The sequence below is a fragment of the Symphodus melops genome, assembly GCF_947650265.1.
Source record: "Symphodus melops genome assembly, chromosome: 4".
Classification (NCBI taxonomy): Eukaryota; Metazoa; Chordata; class Actinopteri; order Labriformes; family Labridae; genus Symphodus; species Symphodus melops.
Genome location: NC_136694.1, coordinates 15,223,043 through 15,237,643, shown reverse-complemented (window position 1 = coordinate 15,237,643; position 14,601 = coordinate 15,223,043). Strand labels below are relative to the sequence as shown.

At 38.2% G+C, this 14,601-nt stretch overlaps 1 protein-coding gene across 1 annotated transcript; it reads left to right on the top strand.

Moving 5' to 3' along the window:
• The first annotated feature begins 4,316 nt into the window (after positions 1 to 4,316).
• vamp3 (vesicle-associated membrane protein 3 (cellubrevin)) lies at positions 4,317 to 13,691 on the top strand. Its single transcript, XM_079340783.1, has 5 exons — positions 4,317 to 4,444; positions 10,303 to 10,381; positions 11,470 to 11,628; positions 11,949 to 12,000; positions 12,248 to 13,691. Coding segments are annotated over exons 1-5 (309 nt in total). The 5' UTR covers positions 4,317 to 4,442; the 3' UTR covers positions 12,265 to 13,691.
• The last annotated feature ends 910 nt before the right edge of the window (positions 13,692 to 14,601 follow it).

The following is a 14,601-nucleotide window of genomic DNA, read 5'->3' as shown; positions in this document are numbered from 1 at the left end:
TTTTGTCTTGGACCTTGATGTGAAATTCGAATATTTATCAACATTGGATTATTGCAATTTTGCTCGTGTACAAGAAGTAGCTTAATTCAGCTCATGTGTGCGATGTAAATAAATGCAAGCGATGTGATGCAAGTAGCGCTTGGCCACTTTTATTTTTTCAAAGTAGCTTTCAGATGAAGAAAGGTTGGAGACCCCTACCTTAGCGTGTGGTTCTACCAGCCAGGCCTCACTAAGCATTATATTTATCGTTTACATTGGCTTTTTAAAGGTCAAATTTCTTTGCAGAGTAATACTATACAATTGAATCCACTTCACTCGTGGTTAACAAGCATTTACACACTTAGTAGTGTTAGCTGTGTAATTATAACCCTCAGTGTTTGTTACAAATCCATCCAATGCCTCTTGGGCAACACTACTGGGATGGTAGTGGGCGTGGGGATTTCCCAGGTGACAAACAAAGCATAAGGAGCTGCAAGGGAGCACAACACTTGAGTGTGTGAGAGTCTATGCGAGAACATGGCTGCAACATTGCTCACTGTGATGCTCCTGATCCCCTACATCAGTGAGGGAGGTAAGATGCTTTGAATGTTATAGCATTCCTGATATGCCAACCTGCTGGCTATGGTATTGGACAATATGACATCTTTGTCAACTGTTACTGTGATAGCGCTGCTGAGAAAATCTACAGCAATGGACTTCCTTCAGAAACTACGGGTGAAGCGTTCTTCAGAGTGTTTCCCTGGAGGATGCAGCACTGAGGTCAGCGAGGATGGAGAACTGATGGAGGCAGCTCTAGAACTGGTAACTCTTCTGTCAGCTCTTCTGTAAAATCTTTACATTTTATGCTGCAAGCATGCACCAGAAACTACAGGATAAAAGATGAATCAATATAAAAAATAAATTCATCCACTTTTTTGAACTTTAATGCAATTCATCACAAATTGTAAATTAATATATCAATTAATATTTTCCTTTTGCACATTTCAGATTGAGTATACAGAGAATAAGAAATCACAAGCATGGTCATTTTAATAAGAATTCAAACAGAAAATCTTTACACAACTTCTCTCTGCCTGTTGTCATGCTTCAAAGTAAGTGTTGATTTTACTAACTTCAGACAATGTTAACAAGAAGGTTTCATTTAGAGAACAAAGTCATCCATCAGCAAGGGCAACTGGGTCTTTGCCAAAAGGAATAAAAGACCAATTGGAGATCCTGGAATGAAGAGTTGAGAGGCTCCCCTCTGTTCAACAGGGATAAGATGTAACTCAATCAACCATTACTGTGCTAAAGGCAGAAGTGAAGGCAGCCCATTAACGTACACTTAGTGCACCTGCAAGAAATATCCGATGACTGGCTTAAAAGCAAGTAGAGACAGGGAATGTAATAATCTAAGGTTGCTGTCACATTTTAGGACATTAAGGGAAAACTAGATTTTTTTCAGATACATCTTTGGTAAAAGGACATCACTTGTAAAGCTACCAGGACTAACTTTGAATAACTTGTTTACAGGAGGAGAGTTCCAGCATGATGTATCATGGAGGGGCTGCTCAGAAAGAAATACATGAAGTAAGTATTTATGGTTTGATGTTAATTCTTAACTGTTCTTATTATGCTCTTTTAACTATATGAATCTCATATTAAACATGCAGTTTTAAATAAAGCCCTACACACCAAGCGCTGTATGTATTTGTAAGCAGTCTAGCTTTATACTTTTTGTCTACTTTCAGAGCCCTGGAGGGGGAGCTGTGCTGGATGAAGGGTCTGGGATGTAGCTGACCAAGAGAGCACATGATGTTATTTGGAAGCACAGGCTTCCAAATAACATCCTGGTACCATTGCCAACTGTTTATGTCAGTGAAAATCACTGACAATGATAAAATATAAAGTAATATCAATAAAATAAACTACATCCTGTGGACAAAGGATTAGGGGGATTTGTTAAAAGGGCTTAAACCGTTTGCATGACTTCATTTCTTTTGCGATATACAATATTAAGTATGATGATGAAGACATTTATGTTATTTGTTTTCCCAGTTTTTACTGTATAACGTTTAGTTATGGAATATATCCTGTTACTTGTTATAGCTCATTGACTTGAGAGATGGAAGTAGAAAAAGTAGGTCACCAGTATATAACCTAACAGAGCTTAGAATATCTCGTGAACACAATATTCATATAAAACCAAATATAGGTTTATTTTGTAGTATATTATAATCAATGTTCAAAAGTTTCTAACCGATATTTACAAGATCATGTACACAAGTCATGTTTATCTTAACCATTCTCAACATTTTAACATGGACATTTATAACTGTTTGTTGTGCATGCATGCTCTTGTCTTAATTTGTATTTGTATTAAATTTAATATTCAGACAAAAAATATTCTCACATTGTTTGTCAATCTGGTAAACACAGCTATCTTCACCTCTCTTATTGTCAGGTCTCTGAAAGCTGCCAGAGCAATGTTTGGATAAGAAAAGTGAATTAGTGCATTTTTAAAGACATTAATTAGAATAAGAACCATGGTGTTATTTTCACTAAAGTATCATTATGGGGTCATTGTGTTGTAATCTCACTATATTATCCCAAACCCAATCTCTGAAGGTAGGACTACTTTAGACTTGGGTAAATTTAAGTTTTATAGTTTAAGCTTGGATATAAAGAAGAAAAGTACATGAGTAAATATGTACCAATATAAAGCTGGAAAATGTTGTACAATCTAAATAAAAACAATGTGCATTTGTGAAACAAATCTATTTAATTAAAAATAGCAACATGTCAGAATGTTAAAACTTATAAAGTCATTGTTACTTTGAAATGATACGCCTGCATTGAATTTGATGCTGACCATGTTATGTTTGAAAACAGTTGAGACAGTGGCAAGATGTGAAATGTCCAAAAAAGCACTTGATGAAACATCTAAAAGGATATTTAACACTCTGTGAAACTCTGTGAAAGACTTCACTCCTTTCAAGATTATTATCTTTACATAATCTTGAAAGAATTTCTGTATTCCCCCCAACACACACAATCTCTCTCTCTCTCTCTCTCCCTCACACACACACACACACAAACTCTCCCTCACACACAAAATCTCTCTCTCTCTCTCTCACACACACACACACACACACACACTCTCGCTTACACACACACACTCTCTCTCTCTCTCGCTCTCTCTCTCTCACACACACTCTGTCTCTCGCTTACACACACACACACACACACACACACTCTCTCTCTCGCTTACACACACACGCACACACACTCTCTCTCTCTCTCTCACACACGCACACAAACACACACACACTCTCACACACACACACACACACACACACACACATACACACACACACACACACACACACACACACACTCTCTCTCTCTCTCTCTCTCTCTCTCTCTCTCTCACACGCACACAAACACACACACACTCTCTCTCACACACACACACACACACACTAATTAAGCATTTCTTTTTGGAATTTGAGCCTGTTAGTATTGTCTGTTTTTTTTGTGTTTTGTTGATATATTCTTTGTCACAATCATAAATCTGCTCATATAACAACCAAGGGAATTAGTTCTAGCACAGTTAACCAAGTGATAGATTGCAGCCTTGTAGTACAAGTCTGACACGAAAATTAGAACAACTCATATTCTGTCAAGACAGCCTGTAGTATTTCATTCATTAAGACTATGTTTTCTTTTTCTGACTTTAAAGAGAAAAAAAAATATGTCCAAGTATATACCCCACTGTATGTCACATGATGATCACGGGCTTTACTGGTTGCTTTCTCCTCGCATATTAGTCAGATGTCCCAAAGGAATGAAGGAAGGGTGAACATTCACTGATTAGAGGCGGTCTCACATCATTCAATGTCTTGTGACAACTAAAGAAATCTTATCAGCACCCTGTAACATTTTTAAGTGTGATTATATTTATCAGGCATTTATGACAGTAAGAAGAGCAACGACCTACCGCCTCTTTAATGTTACCTTCAGGTGTTTATTGTTCACTCACATCTAGATAGCTTAAGTAATAAAGACGAGTTTACTTTAATCTTACAACCAAATGTAATTTAGAAAGTGAGTTCATGTTTGGTTTGAATAGTAAAGGAGAAATCTAAAAGCAGACGGATGCTTTTTTAAAAGTTTTTATGATAAATTAATCATCACATCAGGAAATAATAAGCTTTACAATTGGGATATTATCGATAAACTCAAGCCAAAACCAAAACTAACTCATCTTTAAATCACTCAATTTTACAAGTTATTATAGCAACTAGAGGCGTTTCTGTTTGGATTTAGTACGCGACTCTTAGGCGCTTGTCCTATTTCCGACAGCTCTTGAACGCAGCATCACACCGACTGTTACGGCTTGACACTTCAGCGTTAGCTTCTAGGCTCAGAGTCATTATCCTTCACAGGCATTTCACCTCAAAATGTAAGTGTGTTCTCTTTTTAACAGTCGTTTTACTTGTCAAATGTTACAATCTAACTTGTCATTACATTGCGTACCAGTATAAGAGTTTTTGGTGAAACAGTATCAGAGGAAGAAAGAAAAAAGCTACGCCCAAAAGTTTGCTGCTAGCATGCAACAAGTGTTCGGACACAAGTTTGGTCTGAGCTAGCTGTTCATCGGGACTTGTTTATTTTAAATCACATAAATGCAACACTCGGCATTCAACAAGCTGGTCAATTAAATGACAGCTACAGGACACAATTAAGCCACAAGTTAAGTGCGCAGTTGGACAAATATAAATGTTCGACAATGAGTGTATGCTAAAAGCTAATATTAGCCTTCCTCTGGATCCGTGTTTTGTGTTAGGTTTGACAAACTTCACTACGTTTATATATTCGTTTGAAAAAAACTCATACTCTTACTTCGAGTCAAATAGTGGAACGGGATTTCAAATCACAGAAAATTATTAGTAACGTACCATAAGTGCTAAACTATACACCAGGAAAAATCTGCACTACGTGACCTATTTACCTGAAGTTTGTTGTTGTTGTGTAGTTAAGAGGCAAGTTAAAGTTGTGGTTATTATAACAAGAGGGTGTTGGGTTTTTGTTTATCACATTTTTGTCATTTAGGGTAGTCAAAAAAATGTAGGCTAAGCCAAATCTCTTACAAAGTCCTTGTTCCTCTGTTATCCTCCCCCACCCCTGCATCCATTTACGGGCCCCTTAGCAGAGGAAATGCTCTAAACGACATGAAGCCATTTAAAAAACCTGCAGACTCAAATCAGGTTCATTTATCAAAGTTGTATATTGCACCCTTGACAAAATCCATCCACGATCGCACCAAACACGTTCAAGAGAGGCTTATCGTCAAAAGGTGTATATATTTTTGTTCTTGGCAGCAGTGCACCTCGCATCCAGATTTATCATGACCTGAACTAACCTGTTTTTTTTAAATCAGTAATATACATGGTTAAAGAAGCATTACAGATTTATTTTTTGTGATAATAAACAAATAAAAAAACAAGTTCAAACATTATTGCCACAAATTACCTTGACATTAATATATAGAGAGACAAAGAGTTCATAATAACACTTTGCGGATCAACAAGTCATCAAATAAGCTTGATGTTTCTTAAAACGGTTTTCACCATGCACCGAGCGGTCACAGAATATGAACATCACCATCTACTCCCACTCGCTGCAGGATAATAGCTTGCTGCGTTCTCACATCATTTTGAAAAAAATCACAAGTTTTCTTCTACTGTAATAAGCTCCTGCCAAATGGTTGTGGTTTTTGCGCAGCTTCAGGTGCATTTACACAACACACAGGCCACATTGTTGGGTAAATAAAAGCAACCTTACAGAGTGATTTGTAACACAAAACCATCCTGATCTAAAATTTGTTCATCACGCTTTGACTTCAGGAGCAGAGCCAGGCAGTCCTGCACAATCAACGACCACATGCCTCCGCCCCCTCTAGTCAGAGCAAGTGTCTTTGTTTCCAATGATGGGTTTGATCCTGAAATGGCGCTGTGTCACTTCATGCTCACTGACAGCCTTCATGGCAGTGTCTGACCTAAGATGACTCAAAATAAGTTACCAAGTAACCTTGCTGTCATGCTTCTCTCCGTTGTTCTCCGATGTGCAGACGTGGACTCGACTGCTTGTCCCTTTTTTACTATTATTATTTTTCTCGAGTTCGCCTGTAAGCTACGCTTGCTTTATAATAACGTGAAGCATAAAGCATGTCCTAGAGGTAATCGGGCTCAGACAAAGTTAGTCCTGATGCGGGCCGTGCTGGCCGGTGGGGGAATAGTGCAGCGGGGGGGACAATGGTGCTTTCGTAAAGCACGGTTGGCCAGTCTGCGTCAGCTATGTAATAGTGTGACATCACAGCAACCCAACACAGTGTAGTTCGCTATAAATTCAGTTCAACAAAGAAGCAGAGAGGGGGTGCATCCGAATTGCAAAGTGCCTTCTCAATCTGTCAGTAGTCAGTACGTACTATCTGTTAGTGCCTTCTCTTCTATAGAGACGTACAGGAGGCTGATATTTCTGCCTACTTCGTTTGATTCATTGAGTATGGAAGTGGAGTCATTTGAGTAACCCGAAACCGGCCGCCTCAATCCTGGTTTTTGTTTTATTTTACTTTATTCAAGAAGAGTAATGCACATACAGTCAGGTAAACCAAAACAATATCACAATGTAAATAAAGTTCAAAACCTATAAAATAACACGCAGGGAAGAAAGTAATATGCTGCATATAAAGAAAGATCAACCTTTAAACCAATAAAGACACATACATGAATATGAAATCAGTATTTAAATAAAGGGGGAAAGGGCTTTAACTGAGAATTAAAAATTGACCAAAGGGTACCAAAAAGTAGGACTGTAAGGATCACTTACTTTAGTACCATTCCCAACTTTTGATGATGGAAATGCTAATGGATAGATAGATAGATAGATAGATAGATAGATGTACTTTATTGATCCCAAGCTGGGAAATTAAAATTAAACTAAAAGGGTATCGAACCGAACTGAACCGGACCGCTTGGTGGAAACAGGACTTTGATGTAGGCGAGCTGTTGTTTCTCACTCCAGCTGATGTTTACAATCTAAGAAGAGCAGGGATGTAGATCAGGAGTTTGATCTCGTTGTTCTCTTTAAACAACAAGAAGATATTTGCCAACATCACAAATTCTGCCACGATATGATTTAGATGTGGTTTGATTCAGGGACTTGTGATCAACCACAGACGACATTATGATCCCATTGAACACAATCAGTTACACATGAAGAAAAAAAATCCATTTTAATATAGAATTTAGAAAATGCAGATTTCACCTATTTGTCCTCTTCTATCTTTAACTTGTCTTTTGAGTGTATTTACACACATGGACTTACTGTAAATAGCTGTTGTGAAGCTGCAATATAATTATCCCTTTTTATTCTTTTTCTAGCTCTATTAAAATAGGCTGTGTGGTTCATTTGAAGTTTTGATGACATTGGATTTGAATGCGATTAAATCTGCAACATGGTCATGCAGTGAAGAATTGACCCCATTTCCTTTGAACTTGAATGTTACACTCTGAGAGAGAGAGAGAGAGAGTGTGTGTGAGAGAGAGAGAGAGAGAGAGAGAGAGAGAGAGAGAGAAAAAAAATACAGTATGTCCAGGAGAGAAGTCATTAATGTCCGCTGCTTGCTCATGTCTGCTTGCCGTTGGCTTGTTTTAAAGTTCAGGATGACCATCAGCTGGGCGGAAACCCTCAAACAGAGCAGCCGACAGATGTTTAGACAATCCGTCAGGCTCTTATGTTAACTTTCTCAGCTCAGTGTGGAAAGTAACACCCAGGCTGTAGGATCAACTGGCTGCTACACATTGATACTTTGCTTTAGCACGGATAGTGTAGTCTGCTTCCTTGAACTTTCCTCCACTTTCTTACATTTGTTTTAGTCTTTTGTTTTCCTGAGAAAGTTTTTGATGCGTTAACTCGGTCTTTATTTTGGAGAAAAGTAAGGAATTTAATCTAATTTTTAGGAAGACTCTGGATGGTAAATAAGGAAATGCATCCTTTGCCGCTTCCTCATCTGTCAGTACACGGATGATTGTGTTTTGGAAACTTGTAGCGCTGTCATTTTATGCAGTTGAACCTTTTGATGTTATCTGAAAGCCAAGAAGAGCCCTCTTTCTCAAATTGAAGAAGTGATCAGGGTTTGATCTGTCTGCAGCGTCCTGGTCAGAAGATCAGGGTAGTTTAGGTTGAGTCGATGTTTGTCAGCCTCGTGTGAGAGTTCCTCACTGCACACCACCGGCATTTTTTTGGTCAAGTTTATTTCTAGAGCACATTTTAACAACAAGGCAATACAAAGTGATTTAATCTGAAACTCATGTTTGAAATGTAACAATACTCTTCAGGACAGCACTTTAATTTGTAGCGTTGCTTGTCATAAGGGATGATCAGAGTTGTTTTGCAGCAAGGGTTTGTGGGTTTTGTGTCTTTATTTTGTTTATGCGTGGCTTTGCCGGGAGAAGGAGTCGTCCATTAACTGTCTCGGCTCAAATTTCAACCTATTCTTATTTGAATCTATGCAATATAACAAAATCATACTGTGTGTGTGAGTGGCTCAGTTTCAGGTATCTGTTGTCCTCCTTTGGAGAAGTTGAGTCACTTCAGAGTCATGCCGTCTCATGTCAGAGGGGGGCAGTATTTCACTGTATGAAGCTGCAGGGATAAATACGGCCTTCAGTTTTAACCATGACGTAAATACATCAAGAAGAATATTCACTTGTTCTGGGTTTTTTTTTTTTAAAAATGTCATGACACACAGGTTAACTGCACTCTCTGATACTCCACACTTCAGAAACCACACTGGTATGAACAGTACAAAGAAAGTAGGGAGGAGTCATATGGACCAAACATAATTTCAATACATTTTATTCAGCTCAGTGGTGATAGTCAATATATTAATGATATAGATGTTTTTCTTCTTCTTGTAAATCAACAAAAAAAGTTCTCCTTTCAAACCCAGCCAGCTGCACAGTGTCCACATGTTTATGAAACGTGACAGACATAAAACATTAAATGAAAATGCTCCTTAAAAAAAAATAAAAACAAGTGATCCTTTCCTGCGTCAGAAACGGGACAGCGAGGGAGCAAAAGGCCAACATGTGGCTCAATGGAAGAAACCTATAAAGATATTTTAACCCAGCATCGATATAAAGGACGATCCTCACGCCTGGAAAACTTCAAGAGGCTTTTTTTTTCATTTGATCAACGTTCATATTTGAAGTCCTGTACCTTATTTTTGTTTCATAAATACTTTTTCACACATCTTGAAATATGTTATACTCAACGTAAAGGTGTCAATATTTTACATTTTCATAAGTGGTGTGCTGTGTCTCTCCCCCCCAGCCTAGTGATGTGTGAAAATAAACTTAACTGAAGTGAAAAATAGCACGAACAACATAGAAACATGTATTGCAGTTATTTTTGAAGTATTTAGAAATCAGACTGAGATAGTTTGGCTCTGTATTCCCTTAAATTCATGAATTGTTCCTCCATCAAGGTTCTCTTTGATAACAGCTCAGGAAGGACAACAAATAGTTATGTGAAATAAACGAAGGAGAAGAAGTAAAGAGGATTGAAAAAATAACAGATAAATCACTATGAAGAATAAGATTACATTTAAAAGAACAAAAAAAAAAATCATATTTATTGGGGACGAAATCTCAAATGGGTTTCAAAATTATGCTGACGAGCGCACTGTTTTTATTAATTTTTTTCATGCAGTCTACTTTGGGGCTTTTTATGCCTTTTTATTTCGAGATAAGACGGTGGATGGAGTCAGAAATCAGGCAGAGAGAGCGGGGAACGACAGGCGGAAAATGAGCCACAGGTTGGATTTGGAAGCCGGGCTGTTCGCTTGAAGGACTACAGCCTTCCTACATGGGGGCGCACACATTTACCGCTACGCCAGATTAGACTCAGTTGGTAGACGCTTTGATGCATATCTACTCCACTCACTCTTCCCCACATTTCCTGCCTGTCTTCAGCCGTCCTATCCATAAAAGCAAGTTAAAAAAAGAAAGGGGGGGGGGGAAAAAAGATACCTGCAGACAGTGACTGTTGATTGCAGCACGATGAGTGGAATGAAGGAGCCTAAATGTTAGACTGTTTCAGCTGGCAATCTTTCTTCAAGTACACATGACAAGGTGTTATTATTGAAACTTTTTCAAAAAAATTTTTTATTTAATTGTAACATTTTTATTTCACAAAGGGGAAGTTTGTGTAAACCTTCCATGAGGCTCATATCCACCTGTTATAACTTTTCAACAGGTCAGCTCCCGGTCCAGAAAGTTCTGGCGCGGCGTCAGGAAACAGGCGCTTGCAGCAGACCCAAGCCCAAGTGGATGAGGTATGATGTCTCTTTTGGCTTTCTCACAGGTCTGACACTTTTTTATTTTAATATCCTGCTCTCTAAAGATATTTCTTCTCTTGAATTCAGAAGCTTTTTCTACCAAGCATGCTTTACCCGGAGAGCCTCAATTCTTTTACCTCAACCTCTGTAACAGATTAATCTTCCGCCCTTCCCCGTCAGTTCATCTCTGTTTTTCCTTTCTTCCTTCACGTCTGTCTCAAACAGAGCTTTGCGTAACCCTTTGGCAGCGGTGTCATGAGTCACCACACAATCAGTAGATCGTGAGCGCTCTACCTCCACATGTCAGTTCACATGCTACAGGACATTCAGCTGAAGCTTCCCTGTTGATGATGCATTTCTTTTTATTTTTCAAAACCGAGTCAGCGAGGTAATTACAGTAAAATGAATTCCAAATTCTTTGTTCCTCCTGTACTCTCATAATCCCTTTTACTGTTCTGCCTCTCGCTTTCTCAGCCCTGTTGCCTCTCCCGTCATGTTAGCCCCTCCCATGCAGAACTTTAACCTCAGCATGTCACACAAAGCCTCCAATTGGCTGTCAGAGGTTTATATAATCTCTGTCTCTATGGTTATGTAACAGCATGCATGGGCCTACACACTTCTCTCCACCCTGCCTCTCTGTCTGAGAGGAGGGGCAGTAGTGGGGTTTGTGGATCAGTGGAACATTTGGGTTATTCTCTGATACTTTCTGTACACGTGCCTGATTAATTCAAGACAAACAGTTCTTTAAGCAGAGGTGCTCGTGTGTAACAGGTCTCACCTTGTCAGGTCTCACCGCTTGGTGTTTTGTCACATTGTTAGAGGTTACTCAACACTAGAAGCAAGATGTCATCCTCCTGTATGTGCAGCATGTTGGAGCATTTAAATATGTATTTATTTTCTCTGCTCTATCTGTTTTACTGTGCTCGTAAAGACAGTGTTTAGTTGATCTTTTACACATTTTCTAAATTAATGATTCGTATCCCATAGACACAAGGGACAGTGATTTAAAAAAATAATGACGTATAACAAATATTTTCCTGTTGATTGTGTTGCCTGTGTGTCTGTCCGTCCATCTGTCTGAGTAGGTAGTGGACATTATGCGTGTTAATGTGGACAAGGTGCTGGAACGTGACCAAAAGCTGTCTGAGCTGGATGACAGAGCAGACGCACTGCAGGCCGGAGCCTCCCAGTTTGAGACCAGTGCTGCCAAGCTGAAAAGGAAGTACTGGTGGAAGAACTGCAAGGTGCCTATAAAATGAAGACACTTCTCACCCCTTCAAAGTCAAATAAATCCAATTTATTTTCACTGAAGTCAATGCAAGACATATGTATATGTGTGTATAAGTATGAATCTTAGAAACTCTCATATCTGTTATCATATGCCGTTTTATATTCATCCAACACTTGAAGTAAAGCCTTATTAAAGATACATTGTGTGTGCCATCATACATTCTACCACCAGAACACAATATATTGTTAATTTTAAGTCTTTTATTTCAATTGAAGGATGTGTAATTCCAGCTTGTGTGTGGAACTGAGTTGACTTTACCTTGACTCCCTGCAGATGTGGGCCATCCTGATAGCTGTAATCATCATCATCATCATCATCATTGTTAGTGAGTATCAAACCTGTAAACGGAGAAGCTTGCACATGATGTTGCTGTTTTACTTTTTTTTTTTCTGTCATCCTATTGATGACGAGCGTTGTGTGATTTTTGAACGAGGTACATCTCATAGCCCTTATCATAAAGTGTGACCTGCTGTTACCGGATGAATTACATATTCATTACATTTACAGGCATTGCTTAGTGAAAATATGAAGGGAAGTCTGTCATCGTAAGGTGTCGTCTTTTTCATTCACAGTTTGGAATTATTCTTAAGAAAAAGCAACGAGAGACGGAGGTTTGGTGGAAACGATGAAGAGGAGGAGAGGAGTAATGTGCACAATTATAGTCTCAGAGGACGACATCAAATGAAAACTGGCTACTGAGCTCCACAACATTTTTCCCCTCCTGTAGGAGGTCCTCATTCCTTGTCCTGGTTTGTTCTGTATGTGCGTTTGAGTGTGTGTGTCTGTGTATGTTTGAACATGTGCCTGAGTAAAGGATTTTGATGTTACCACAGTTTTACCCTGTATTACTACACTATACTCAACATCATTATACCTGTAATTGAGTGCCATGCTGCTTGCCAAAGACAAAATAAATAAACCACACACCTACTTATCCCTTTAAACAAAATCATAAATGATATTTTTAACGTTATGAAATAAGCATAGACATACACACTCCAAGTGCAGGAATAGAAGTGAAGAACATGGTTGTAAACTCCTCAACTTATATTTACTTTTTTATGTTTAACAGTAATTGATTTAGAGTGCCAAGCTAAGAGAAGTGCCTTTGCAGATATACTGTTAGTGAATTATAAAAGCCTTATATATCATTAAAGACACCCCTGTCCATCACATACACATTTTTTTAATTGTAGCAATATTAAGAACTTTCCCCTTTCATTATTGTGATTATTATTTTTTTTTTTTTAAATCTTTGAATTCTTAAAGCTGGCCAGGAAACGATGGGCTCTGATGCCCTATTGTATTTATGCATTTGGTTGTGTGCTCATTGAGTTTTCTGTGTAAGACTTTCTATTTTTGATTTAATAAAAATCTATATTTTCATTGCTCACTGTAACGAAAGCTAAACACCACGCACCTTTGGACTTTGAATCAGATGAGTGCCTTGAAGACCATCAGCCTAACTGGAAGGCTAGAACAACTACAAGAACAAAAACAAAGTGCAACACTGGTTTTAAAGAATGTGCCAGAAAGTTTACTTTTGTGCAATTTTCAAGCACAGAAAATGTAATTTTAGACATGCCTTTAAAGAATTCTCTGATGGAGACAGCCAAAACAATGCCTTGTGATCCGTTCAAACCTGCCACAGAGCGATCTGTTTACTGCTTGCACTGTCCAAACAAATGTGCTGCTTGATGATTCTGTTGAGCTTATTAACCTTCAATAAAAACCTCTTTATTCACACAGGCATTTTACCATCTGATCAATGCTAAGTACTTCTCACGTGATATTTTAGTAATATTATTCCTTTAACAATAGATTTTTGCAGACTAGAGTTAACATTATTGGGAGTGTACTGTATTTTCTTATGACAGTGCTTCTGAGCATGTTTGGGTGCAGCAAAAAATCGTGTGGGGCTATGACCGTCTGCTAATGCCATACCATCACTGGATGATTGTTTTTGCTTATGTTGCTTTCATGCTTTTAAAATAAATGTATTTTAATGAGAAGAAATGTTGATTTCTTTGCAATCTAACTGCATTGCATTATTCAATTCACTTTGATTGTGTTGTAGTCTTTATGGCGTGTGCAGCTCTTCACAGACTGCCCATCATATATTGATTGTATTTAACACTATTTTAGTTACGGAGTCTCATTAGAACATAGACATTGAGGAGATTGTATAATATTTTCATAGCCAACTGAAAACGAATTCTCAGGCCAGGCTTTATTCAGACATGTATGGAATTGTCATCGTCCTTGTCTGCAAAAGAAATTTGAGACCTCGTTACTTCCATGCCTTGCTGATGAAAACCTTATGCGAATGCATCTTTTTGTTGAATAAAACAGATCAAACTTAAATCAGAAAGCCTTAACGTAAATGGTTTTTGTTGCTGTTGAACCATGATAGAAATTATTGGTATGTCAGAGGTTTCATCCAATGTGTCATCCTGTAGTAGTATGTTGACGACCTTCTGTTTGACAGGTATAACTGGTTTAGCTTTTGTCTTTAGGTTCACTTTAGCCCTCTGATATAAAGCAATACTTCCTCGGTGGAATTATTGGTTACTTATTGTGTCACCTGACTGTTGCTGACACCAGAGATGATGTTAAAAAAACAGTCATGTCAGATTTCATTGCTCAGAGCTATCCAGCCAAAAAAAGAGAGTGTTTTATTACAGACAACATTTTTTTAAACGAGTAGTTTTCTCCTGTAATGTACTAAGCAGACCCAGTCCAGAATACTTTCCATAAGCGAGAGACCCCTGGCAATTATACAATTTAAGGGGAAAAGGTTTTGGCAACATTAAAAATGACTGAATTTGTTAAATAGGCCTTAAGGGTTGTTTAGCCACCAAACGTCTACTAGTTTTTGCCAAAAACCACCCATTGTGAAAATGTCAGACATTTAAAATTAAAAGGG

Coding starts and splice junctions, on each gene's coding strand:
- vamp3 (XM_079340783.1), top strand. Junction 10,382..11,469: donor CCCAAGCCCAAGTGGATGAG/GTATGATGTCTC, acceptor CTGTCTGAGTAG/GTAGTGGACATTATGCGTGT. Junction 11,629..11,948: donor ACTGGTGGAAGAACTGCAAG/GTGCCTATAAAA, acceptor GACTCCCTGCAG/ATGTGGGCCATCCTGATAGC.